At 31.0% G+C, this 13,932-nt stretch overlaps 1 protein-coding gene across 1 annotated transcript; it reads left to right on the forward strand.

Annotated features, from left to right (window-relative positions):
* The first annotated feature begins 1,716 nt into the window (after nucleotides 1-1,716).
* LOC139484761 (solute carrier family 49 member 4-like) lies at nucleotides 1,717-13,539 on the forward strand. The gene is made up of 12 exons (XM_071268687.1): nucleotides 1,717-2,315; nucleotides 2,563-2,653; nucleotides 3,562-3,725; nucleotides 4,581-4,644; nucleotides 5,168-5,205; nucleotides 6,043-6,093; nucleotides 6,273-6,402; nucleotides 7,228-7,336; nucleotides 10,767-10,834; nucleotides 11,703-11,821; nucleotides 12,401-12,583; nucleotides 13,303-13,539. Exons 1-12 carry the CDS (start codon nucleotides 1,970-1,972, stop codon nucleotides 13,419-13,421), a joined length of 1,482 nt encoding a protein of 493 aa, XP_071124788.1. The 5' UTR covers nucleotides 1,717-1,969; the 3' UTR covers nucleotides 13,422-13,539.
* The last annotated feature ends 393 nt before the right edge of the window (nucleotides 13,540-13,932 follow it).

Consider the following 13,932-nt stretch of genomic DNA (forward strand, 5'->3'; position numbering starts at 1 on the left):
TACAAAAGAACTATAGTTTGGTGCATTTTATACAATATAGTTAATATTGAACTCCCAGAATAAAGTTTTATATCAGTACCCATCAATTTGACTTATTATGATGAATCAGCACTTTTCTCAACACAGTATTGTTCTCAGTGAATAATTTTTATTCTTTGTGATAAAAATCAAATGTACTTATAAAAAGCTTCAAAATAGTATAAAATAACTGAAGTCTGATGCCCACTATCATTTTACACCAAATTTATGAAATTTTGGAAGTCTTTTCAAATAATTATCTAGAAAATATTTCAATAGGTTATCAAATTTATTTTGTAAATATACACACTGCAATTATTCATAGATAAATACAAAAAAATATATTGTACCCTTACATTCAATCACAGCGCTCCTAAGTTGACTTCCTTCAAAAATAAAATCTTTATAATATTGAATTAAATGGATTTGAGTTGAAATATCAACTCTGATATACATGTATTATTGAATGTTGTGCATTTTAGTTAAAAAATATCATGTTTCCATATATGTGTTTCATTTTTTTTCCAGCGGGGCAAGGACTTTTTTTTTCATTAATTGAAGCGGGGCAAGAACTTTTTTTATAATAAATATTGGCGGGGCATACATTTTTTTTTTTTTTTTTAATATTTGCTGTACACCGGCCCCACCCTCAGATAAATATTGCACAGTCCCTAGACGGCATGTTGCAAGGCAAAATTGCTGTCCGTATTACAGGACCTGCCTATTGCTTTTGTCGGTAATTTATTACGGTCCTGGACATTCAAGAAATATTTGCCACTGGATATTAAGCTATTCAGAATCAACCAATCACAATAAATGTGGTTTATTCCGCTTCTAGTTAGAAATGTATACTGAATGTTACGGTACAATAAAATTTTAAATTAGCATGTTCCCTTTTGTTAACGACTCTGGACGATGTATAGAGTTATATACTGTTTAAGCGCCTGTAACAGATAGGGATCTCTTAAATATCTGTGTGATGTGTATTGTTTGTAAACAGAATCTATGATGTGAATCATTCAATCATGTTATGCTTAACTTATTAAAAGAAACACACTTATGTGTATACACACTACCTTCTGGTATATGTGCTAACTTAAGTCTAGAAAAAAATACAGAAAAAATAGATATATGAAAATGTGGTATGAATGCCAATGAGACAATCACAATGGACTATGCACATGCAGTATGGGTCTAACTCATTGTTACACGCCGTACGGTGACCCATAGTTGTTAATTTCTGTGTAATTTTGTCACACAGTTCTCTTAATTTGGCAATCATATCACATCTTATTTTCATCATGATCATTATAGATACCAAATTGTGTTAACGCTTTTTTTCTTACTCTAGCTTTTCCATTACTATTAAACCTTAACTTTTTTCTGTTGTTAACTTTTTATATTGTAAGACAATCTATGCTATTTTTAATATAGGGAACGAAATTAAAAAGAAAATAAGAACACATGACGGGAAAAATAAAGATGCCTAAAGACACATTTAATATTTACCAGGTCAACAAACGTGTAGACTTCAAAAGAATGTTAAATTGTCATATACATGTATATTTAAAATTAGCGACAAAACAAAGCTAATGTTTACTTTCACATCGATGACAAATAAAGTTTATATTTTAAGTTAAATGAATTTAAACCTCGGATTTGAACCATGTCTCATATATTCATATAGTTACATATATGTTTTTTAAACATGTACACATTTACACACATACTGCAGGTGTAATATGGAAATGCTAACTTTATCGTCTTTATGCAGTAAAACATTTACATTTGTATATACATTTATGCATCTAAACTCTTTACATTTGTGTATAAATATGTTCGAATCGATATAATACACAAATGTCCTATAAATGGAGAACATTACATACAACATCAATAAGTTTATTCGTCAGGATCATATGATGGTATGACAAAATTAGTGTAAGACACCATGGAACATGAAAGTAAGCCGCTTCTATGTGATAATGATAATACTGGTGCTATTTACACAGAAACAGTTGCAGTTATAGACGACAAATGCTATCAAAATGTTGTAATAAACACAGACGAGGCGCTACCGAGAACCCAAGTTTACAAACGACGTTGGTACGTTCTTGTAGTATTCTCTCTGTGCGCTATGTCTCAAGGTGGATCATGGAACATTTATGGACCAATTTCAGCTACAACAGAGGACGCATTCGGTTGGAAAGACTCAGATATAGCTTTGCTTGCGGCATGGGGACCTATTTCATCGATTCTATCAACCCTCCCATTTATTTGGCTGATAGAAAAGAAAGGTAAATCTGTATTTGCTTTACTGTATAACTTTATACAATTGTAAAATATTATTTATGTCCTATGTTATTTGGGCATTCTCAGGTTATGATAGGAATAACAGATGTTTAGTTTTTACTATTATTAGTAATTTTTATTTTTCAACTTAAAAGTTCTTATACCTTAGTTGTGAAGCATTTCAGAAACAACACGGGAATCTAAAACATTTAACATACAGAGATGACTTTATAATATTTGACTACTTTTCAGGTATCCGAGTTGCATCTTTGCTAGCTACATTCCTGGTACTTCTAGGTGCTGTTGTACGATGTCTCACAACCGATCCGTCTTATGTCACATGGTAATTATAAATAACTGTTTATTATAAAAGTACTTTATAAGATATAATAGGTTTGCTTTAGAGGTGAGTTGAATGTTTCAATAGTAATTTCTCTAAAATTCGAAATCGATTTGTATGAAAAAATGATGGGGGTGTCTGCTGGATAAGATACTTATACATTTGTTTTGTTTGTAACTGTTGCCGGGAAACCGATATACTATTTACCACTTTTTTTTTTAAACTCATAAAAATGATGAATACATATTTTGATATCTTCAAATGAACGGAAGTTATAAGTCACATGATAAAAAAGAAATGGTATGGTACTATGATATCTCCATGAGTTTGTTATATTGTACAACAAAGAAGTTTTATCACCTATGGACATGCGGCAAAAAGCAAAGTCTACCTAATATGTACTTGTATCATCAGTTAAGATAGTTTACTTAGCAGATGCATAAAATGTACTCTCCTGAATATGAACAAAATCTTTGCTACAAGACGTCAAGCAAACAAGCAATACTCGATTAATCATAGAATATACATATTCCATAAAAGCTGAACGTAATGATATAGAATTTCACATGTTCAATACAGACATTTTCCTATCTACGTTTGATAGTTCGACGTTTTGTTTTATTATTTTGATAATTAGGTTACTGACCTTATACGTGTCCTTTTATCCATACGAGTGTAGTATCATTATTATGATTTAATGTATTTCAATGTAGTTAACATTTTATTATTACATGTCTGTTTATTTAATATGGTGCATGTTTTAATAATTTAACAAAATTGAATGTATATCCTATAAGCTGTACTTGCTTTTGGAATAAAGTATTATTATTATTATTATTATGCTTATAACGTAAATCAATTTCAAGTGATTCAAATTAATGCTGAGCTTAAACTGTTATATTATTTTGCAGGACAAGCAATATTGGGCAGTTTCTAAATGGTTTAGGTGGACCAATAGCTTTTGGTGCTCCACCTGTTCTGTCAGCCTTATGGTTTCCTGCTAACGAAAGAACTACTGCCACAGCACTGAATTCTGTATTAAGTAGTTTAGGACCTGGTCTAGCATTCATACTGGGTATGTGAATTTATATTTTTATGCCCCACCTACGATAGTAGAGGGGCATTAAGTTTTCTGGTCTGTGCGTCCGGTCGTTCGTCCGTCCGTTCGTCCGTTCGTTCGTTCGTTCGTTCGTTCGTTCGTTCGTTCGTTCGTTCGTTCGTTCGTTCGTTCGTTCGTTCGTTCGTTCGTTCGTTCGTTCGTTCGTTCGTTCGTTCGTTCGTTCGTTCGTTCGTCCGTCCGTTCGTTCGTTCGTTTGTTCGTCCGTCCGTCTGTCCGTCCGTCTGTCCCGCTTCAGGTTAAAGTTTTTGGTCAAGATAGTTTTTGATGAAGTTGATGTCCAATCGACGTCAAACTTAGTACACATGTTACCTATGCTATGATCTTTCTAATGTTAATGCCAAATTAGAGTTTTTACCCCGATTTCACGGTCCACTGAACATAAAAAAAAATGATAGTGTGAGTGGGGCATTCGTGTACTGGGGACACATTCTTGTTATTTATTCATTTATTCATTTATTGTGTTGCAAAGTTAATTTGCCTGCAGATAATAACAAATGTGTTGAAAGTAATAACTGCTCAAATATTTGCACCATTGAAAAATTAATAACAGTACACGTTGTGATGGTTGAATCGCAAAATCAGATTTATTTACTTGTGTACGAAATATATATATATATGTATATAACGAAAGGTTTGAGTTTTAACTCAGTTTGTTGGGACAGTGGCGTACGATAATGAACGTCGAAAAAATGTATACTGTAAACAGTCAAAGTATTGTTAAGATCTACATGGATATGTAATTTAATAATTTTATCCAAATATGTTCATGTACAAATTATATCTATATTATAACCTTAAAATCTATTGTAGGGCCTTATTTCGTTCCATTAAGAGATAATTGTCATGACAACAAGACTGTACAAAAGAGAAGCAGGTGCGTGTTTCTATATCTTTTTTGTTTCTTTTATATGTTTTTCTCTTTTCACTATCATCAGTATTATTTCAAATACAAAATATGGAACAAACATTTTTGATCTAATATTTGACAGACTTCAATTTTAAGTTAATAAATTTCAAAAAATTGATCCTTTATTTTAACACGAGGCCTAGGAGTTGGATATAAATGCCAAAAAAAACCTAATGGCCATGAAGATCAAAGGACACAAATGTGAAAAAAACCACGTAACATATAGCGTAAAATACAACATTTGCATTAGTCAAAGAGATAAAACGGCCTGATCAAGTTTACAACAGTGAATGAAAAAAACTACAACAGGCAACAACAAACAACAACATCTAAATGACGTCCCTGTTCCTTAACGCGGCATAAAAAGCTGTAGAATGATGTTATTTTAAAACAATTCTAATGTATCTATTATATATGAGAGAATATTAATCTTTTGATATTTTTTTTTAGTCTAAATGAATGCAAAATATTCCTTCAATTATGTTTACAGTATTTCCATTGGTAGCATCATACACAACTGCACTAATCGTAAGTTTTGTTGATGAAGTTGCCTGACAATGAGTTGGTTTTTTCCGGAAAATCTTTTATCGTGCCTTAAGTTTAACTTCGTTGCATTTTTAAACATTTGTATTGTAAAGTAACCTTGGAATTGCTTAATATTGAAGTGGATCCCGAATATTCCCCCCTTTTTGTTTAGATTCCCATCGGAAATCTATTGGTGAAATATTTTATTATAACAACGACAGGCTAAAAATGAAGAATCATAATTTTAAATATAATGGTAATAAACAAATAGAAAAATTTTCATTACAGCGACTGCGTGGACAACCTCAATTTTGAATAATTTACCTTTAACTTGTTTGGCATCAGCTATCAATAACAGTTATTTTACGCTCACTCAGTCTGTCGGCGGCCTACCACAGTGACTGAGGATTTAAATCTAATAAAAGAGTAGAGAACATACAGGCGCATGAAAAAAAAAGAAAATTTAAGTCTTCAACTTTTAAATCAGCACGCAAAGGTATAGTCCTCTGTTAGTTATTTGTATTATTTGATTTAGGTGTTTAGAACCTTTGGCAAATTACATGTCTATCATACGATATGATAAATGGGCGTTACAGACGAATGTTCACCTATTCTGTCACAGTCAATTGAAAAACTGAGCGCGCCACGAAATAGTCATTTCCACGCTGTTATGAAAATGATTCTCATTTTATGAAAATACTTTTTTTTGTATACAATTAAAACTTTAAAAAATGTATTTTCATGATGCGACTACTTGAGTTAACATTTTTATGAAACGAAGTTTTGTACAACACAAATCTGTCTATACTTTCCGCAATTCATATGTCTTAATAATTTTAGAAACAGAGATAAAAGCTGAACGTAAAGATATTCACAGTTACATGATTTACTGTAAGTACAAAAACCATAATTATAAACCAAGCAATGAATATGAAGTTAGACTGAAGAAATAAATTATATTCCATTTTACATATAATTTCATTCGAATATAACTTTGAATACGAATTTTATGAAAATCGTTAAGAGGTTTTTGCAGAGTTTTGCCTTATTTTACATTGATTTTTTTACAGATCTGTGTTTTGTTGGTGCTGCTTTTGTATTGATGTTAGTATATTATCCGACAAAGCCGAAACTACCACCCACGTTATCAGCGTCAGTCGGACGTTTAGATTTCAGTGCTGGTATAAAAGTTCTATTAAGGTAGGTTTCTCAGAAATGTTCAGTTGTTCCTATTTCTTGTTCATAACCAATGTTTAGGATTATGCGCTTATTAATAAGTTTTCCATTTGGTTTAGAAAACCCTTGCCCTATCGTACCGGATGTAGAGTAATTTAAAATCATGTTTCGTGCTTACTAGTTTAGTTAAAGTTTCTTGCAAAAGTAGTTTGCCAACTTAATATATGTGAACGCTAGAATCAATTTCATAGTCACGTCATTTCTTTAAACATGATTACTTTGTTCTTCCATTCTAAAAAATAGATATCTGATCGTCATAAAAATGCAAGAAATATTCACTACTTGACATTTGATAAACACGAATTAATCGACCAAACATGAGATCCAAGTTTTGCTTTTTTTATATATATTATTTCGTTATAATCGAGTGTAGTTACTTACTTTTCTTGTTCTTTTATGAACCAGTTCAGATAAAAAAAGGGAGACTCATAGTATAATGTGATAGAAATAACAGAAAATTGATATCAAAAATATTTGCATAAATATTAAAAAAATCGTTAACTTTTGGCAGTAGAATACAAATTTTATATTCAGATTATGGAAATGAAAATAACCGGAATCAGAGGAACCGATAATGTATAAACAATTTTACAGAATCAATCTTTAACGAGTTGCGTTTACTTTGTAGCTTTGTCAATACCAGTCCAATGAAAGCACCTTCATATGTCTGTATGAGGCTTGAAGCTCAGATAGGGTTATGGTATGAATCAAACAGAATACAATGTGTTGTTTCTAATTATATTCAGTTTTATATGTATTTATGAAGAAAAAAAAACCATTATTTTCCAGAAATGTGAAATTCTGGTTGATTTTTGTGACGTTTGGAGTTTCTCAAGGTGTTTTTGGTTGTTGGCAAGGAGTGTTAGATGTCATTTTAAAGCCACACAAAATATCAGAGGTATCTACAAAATATATCATTACATTGTAGCATTAAAAAGAGATTACAGTTGTTTAAAGTCAGGAATATGACTGTCGTTTTCTATCTGTCTGACATGTGTTTGAGATTTTGATTTTGCCATTTGATAAAGAAATTTCCGTTTTGAATTTTCCTTGGAGTTCGGCGTTTTTATCGATGATTCTAATATGACGTGCTTCTTTCGCTTTGTAAACAACACTGTGTGAAAATTCTCGATATATCTATACTCAGCGCAGACTCAGAGATATACATAATAATGGATGTTACAATATACCTCCCACGTAAATCCACATGTATTTGAACCTACTTTGCAAACGCTTTGCCAATTTTATTGTATTAGAAATTGTAATAAAACAAAAGACAAAAGACAAAAGAACTCGTTTATTCTTATTCGGATGCATAATAAAAAGATGCAACTAGTTTTGTTTATTTCCTAAATATAGTAACACAGCTATATTGTGCAATGTCAATTTCATCATGGAACACTTTCTCTACAATCAGGGGTTCATTAAGGGATGAAAATAAGCTTGATATTTATGTTACCATTTTAAAAGCTATTGAAATACTAATTTAAGTTGCAGTATAAAAACAATATTTAGTCAATGTCACAAAAATATACTCTTTTTTGTAACCATCGAAGTTCGTATAATATTGTATTAAAATGGAATTCTGAGGTAGGTTTTTTTTTGTTTTCCATTCTATTGCATTTGATTTCAGCGAGTCAACATGGCAGCTCCTTTGTTACGAAACGTCAATTTTGGATTTGACGGTAGCTTACGAGAAAATATGTAAATTAAAAATCGGAAATATTGGGTTTGAGAATTAACATATTTTTTCCAGCGGTTATTAACGAAATAATCAATGCAAGCTAAATATTTATGAGAATATTTGAGCTTTATCTAACAAGGAGTAAAAAAGAACAGCTTCACACACGGCATACCCACTCTCGCTTCAGTATTTGAATGAACTTATTTGTCCTATTAGAATCGAAATAATTCATGGAAGCCAGAGATTTGTTGTAAATTTACACATGTCCTGGGCCGTGATATTCGTTAATTTTATCCCTCGCTAACGCTCAGGATAAAATTCGAATATCACGGCCCAGGCCATGTGTAAATTTCCAACAAATCTATGGCTTCCATGAATTATTTCTTAATTCTAATATGACGTGCTTCTTTCGCTTTGTAAACAACACTGTGTGAAAATTCTCGATATATCTATACTCAGCGCAGACTCAGAGATATACATAATAATGGATGTTACAATATACCTCCCACGTAAATCCACATGTATTTGAACCTACTTTGCAAACGCTTTGCCAATTTTATTGTATTAGAAATTGTAATAAAACAAAAGACAAAAGACAAAAGAACTCGTTTATTCTTATTCGGATGCATAATAAAAAGATGCAACTAGTTTTGTTTATTTCCTAAATATAGTAACACAGCTATATTGTGCAATGTCAATTTCATCATGGAACACTTTCTCTACAATCAGGGGTTCATTAAGGGATGAAAATAAGCTTGATATTTATGTTACCATTTTAAAAGCTATTGAAATACTAATTTAAGTTGCAGTATAAAAACAATATTTAGTCAATGTCACAAAAATATACTCTTTTTTGTAACCATCGAAGTTCGTATAATATTGTATTAAAATGGAATTCTGAGGTAGGTTTTTTTTTGTTTTCCATTCTATTGCATTTGATTTCAGCGAGTCAACATGGCAGCTCCTTTGTTACGAAACGTCAATTTTGGATTTGACGGTAGCTTACGAGAAAATATGTAAATTAAAAATCGGAAATATTGGGTTTGAGAATTAACATATTTTTTCCAGCGGTTATTAACGAAATAATCAATGCAAGCTAAATATTTATGAGAATATTTGAGCTTTATCTAACAAGGAGTAAAAAAGAACAGCTTCACACACGGCATACCCACTCTCGCTTCAGTATTTGAATGAACTTATTTGTCCTATTAGAATCGAAATAATTCATGGAAGCCAGAGATTTGTTGTAAATTTACACATGTCCTGGGCCGTGATATTCGTTAATTTTATCCCTCGCTAACGCTCAGGATAAAATTCGAATATCACGGCCCAGGCCATGTGTAAATTTCCAACAAATCTATGGCTTCCATGAATTATTTCTTAAATCACACAGACTAGAAAAATTCGAAAATTAAGGGCATACGATACAGTTACAGGGGAGGTAATGACGTTGCTAACGTAAAATGTTATTTTCGCGACGTCAAACTATTACATATCGGGAAAAGATGCATTTTTCGACTATTTTTTATCATTCAAACTGATATAATTTGAAAACGAGTGCATGGACCCCTATTTTTTAAAACGACATTTTGTTTCTTTTTGCAGGGAGATTATGTAGACCAAATTTGATAAAAATGTAAATAGAGGATTTTTTTTAATTTTGATAAATATATAGCAAAAAAAATACGATTTTTTCTTAATTCATGACCATTTGATAAATATGAGTTATTTCTGAATAAAAAATGCATATTTTTTTAGGATACCTATAAAATACAAAAACTACAAATTATCTAACAAAAAACAGTTTGTGTTTATCTTTTAAAACAAAAAAGTTATGGCTTTCTTTCGAAAGGGAAAATACGGCCACAAATCAAAATTTTGAGGAAATATACAAAATTTCGATCTCATTTAACTCAAAAAGTAACACATGAAGGTATATTTTTTATTACATATTTGATTTGATCAGGCAAAAACTAGCCCATATGGAAATTTTCATCGTACTGTAAATACAGGATCAAAACTGTATCGTATTGCCTTAAGTATAAGAGTAACCCCAATCCAATATCCATTTAAGACTGGTACAACATTTTATTTTTGCTGAATTCAACGAAGACACATTTGAAAAAAAAACCTGACAATTTAAAATTTGATACAACTGTCATCCTGAATTTAACACATTGTCAACCTTATGTTATAATAAAAGAGTAAACTCGCTTGAATTTCATCGTTTTCAAGTTGTATTTTTTTCCTTTTTGTTGAAGTAACGCAGTAATAATATTATTAATTTTACAAGCAATCACCGCATTTTCATTTTTTTTTCAAGGATTGTATAAGCAGGTTTGATACACCATTTGGTAAATAAAAAAATGACTGTGTCAAGTTAGGAATATATGACAGTTGTTGTCCATTCGTTAGATGTGTTTGAGCTTCTTTTTATTTTATTACGGACCTTCTTTTTTTTAACTGTCCTCGGACTTGAGTATTTTAGGAATTTTACCTTATTTTTTGCTTACTAATTGCATAAATATGAAATTAGCAAATACTTTTGTCAATGATAACACTTTTCCAATTTTGTTATAAAGACTAATTAAAAAATCTAGTTTGTATATTAGAATATAACACTAATTAGCAGTTTGTTTTGTAGAATGAAGCCGGGTGGCTTGGATTTTATTCCTTAATCGCAGGATGTCTTGCATCACTTGTTTTTGCTAAGTAAGTAAAATTATATTCTACAAAAAACATACACGTCATTGTATTTTTTTTGTAATAAGAGGTGGGTATACCTAAGAGGCCGCTAAAACCGATCAGTCGAAAAAAAACCCATCATGGCTATACACAGTAAGGGTTGACGAAACCCAATCAGAAACGTGCCGCGGTTGAACTCCGGTGATTCTGACGTTACTTTTACAAAAAGAATCAACAAAAAACAAATCTTTTAAGTTATAAAATTTCAGTATAACTTATGATCAATAATGGTCAATCGTCCTGAATTTGAATGCAATATTTGCCACCAGACTTTAAGCAACCAACAAACAATCTATCAATTTGTGTCTTAAGATTTTTTTTTTGTGAAAAGTGCCCCTCCTCCACTAATTACGTCGTACGGAATAACAATTGTATTTGATATAATTACATTACATGTGTGTTTCAGAAGAATCCGTTATTTTGATTGGATAACAACGATTGTGCGTCATACTAAAATCCACCTTCATATCCGAATAAAGGTTAACATTCTTGCTGACACATGCTATCACAAAAAAGCGCATAGGTTATATAAAGAAAAAGAGAATGAAAAAAAATATTTTTAATGATTATAGCAAAAAAATGTTATTATAAGTATTGGATGCTTCTTTTAGTAATTTCATCGGGGTGTTAAAGCGTTGACCGTTCGCACATTTTTAGAATGAAGCGCTTCCGCTTCATGCAAAATGTACTTCGGTCAACGCTTTAACACCCCGGTGATGATTTTACAAAAAGAAGCATTCAATTCTTAAATATAGACTGCAAAGCAGTAAACGAACGTAAGACATTATATATTGCTTTTGTGCTACAACTTTTTCTTTGGTGTTTTTATTTTCAGATTTTCTGATATATTTACTCGACACATGAGATTACTGTTGTTATTTTTGTACATATGTTCATCCGGGTGTTTTGTATGGTTTATATTCCTCGTTGAAGGTGTTATTCACAGTTCTACATGTAAGTTTGTATCATTGATTAATGAATTATTAATAAATAAACTCATCATAGGTTCTGATATTAAATTTTGTACGACAGATTCGCGTTTCATCTTTATAGACTCATCGGTGACGCTATAATATAAACCGTTAAGAATGCTTTTTTAAACATCAAAGTTGTAGAGCATTGAAGACTTAAAACGCAAGTCCTTCTAAAATAAGTAAGTTACAAATACATTATGATTAACTATTTATCGCGCTAGTGCTTTCAAACATGACAAGATACAGTCCATATACAGACATGCAAGTAAATTCCGGACACTTTTTTTTAAACTGTAAGACTAACATTTATTAATTTATTAATAATGTCATTCACATTTGAGTTTAACATTGCCGTACACAAATATCTTGCTGAACAACTTTAAGAATGATGATGCCATAATGCATGAATTAAAAAAGGCAACAGTAGTACACCGCTGTTAAAAAATCATAAATCGAGAAATAAACTAAAACTGAGAGAAGCACATAAGAGGAACACAATGTAACAACAGCAACACCGAAGCTTCACGTTTTTATTTTTTGATAACCATTTTTTCCATAGTTATGTTATATGCATCCATAATAATGGGAACAATGTTCCTGACGTCAACCTTGCCACTGTTCTTTGAGATGGCATGTGAAGCAGCATATCCGGTTCCGGAGGGCACCACTAACTTGGTGATGACATTCGGTTGCAATGTTGGTGGTGTTATATTCCTAGCCATACAAATGATACCAAATATTGGTTAGTACGTTTGCTCTAGAGATCGATGAAATATTTTTCAAAATTGTTTGGGAATTTATATCAAACCAACTTAAAAAATTCGTAGTCAAGGTTTCTTAGGGAAATAATTGCATGTGAAATTTATGAATGTTCAAGTTATGCGGTATTATTTGTATTTTATACATATGTATTTCTGTTTTCCGGATATTAGATTGTCTATATCTAACAAATCATAATTGTTATACCTTATTTGTATACCAACATATTTATCAAGCTTCAGTTACATGCAAAATGTCGAAACCTTTGTGAGATTTCACACGAGTTCTTGTATAAGTGTTTTTTTTACTGCAATGAGCTTCATTGTCATGAAAAAAAATATTTACTTCTTACACTAAGGAACGACATTAATTTAAGATGGTTATTGTCTTTTTTTTTAATGAAAACAAAATCAAATCCCAACTTTGAAAAAAAAATTATTTTGATCAAACAGTAGCAAACAATTCTGATTAATAGTTTTTACCCCTGAATATAAAGTTAATGCCTTTTGTTGGTTGATGTAGTCAAACGTTCGATTTCTTTGTGGATGTATGGACTTCCTTTTTTGGAATTTACATTGGATGACGGTAATTTTGTTAATCTTTTTGTTACATTTATTTATTGTTAATACTCTGCCAAACCTCTCTCCTTGATGATAGTCTTGCAATATTTGGTATAGCCTTATATTTTTGATATATTTTTAGGTACAAAATGGGCCACGTGGTGTATGATGGGCTGTATAGTATCATGTATACCAGTATTAGCTTTTCTAAAAGAGCGTTACAATCGCTTAGAAGTCGACGAAATTACAATAGACAGTTGACAGAGCGACATATAAAATTTATTTCATTGTCTCATTATTATATCTACGGGTATATTGCTTACCAAATACCATAACGTTATATTTATATTTATTATAATAAATTGTAGTCAAACAATTATTCTTTGCAAGTTTGTTTTTGTTTAGTTATAATAAGCATGTGATGTTTGGTTCTGAATTTGGAGACAAAAATATTTTGCGCGTTTAAGATGACATTATATCCTTAAATACATTATAAGATACTATACGTTTCTGTGAGTGCATCCAAATTGGCTTCTGTTTTCGAATTATTATCATATAAATTAGATCTCTTTATACACATAACATAACAGAGTTCTTCATGAAAAGTGTTGATAAAAAAATTATCAACAAACTTGATTTAATATTTTAGGTCCCATTTTAACAAAATTAATATTAAATTTATGAAATCCATTCACTCATCATAACTTATTAATTTATGCTGATCAATACATTTAATCGAGAGTGTTTAAGCGAAGAAATCAAGAGCAAGGGT

Source organism: Mytilus edulis, chromosome 8 (assembly GCF_963676685.1).
Source record: "Mytilus edulis chromosome 8, xbMytEdul2.2, whole genome shotgun sequence".
Taxonomy (NCBI): Eukaryota; Metazoa; Mollusca; class Bivalvia; order Mytilida; family Mytilidae; genus Mytilus; species Mytilus edulis.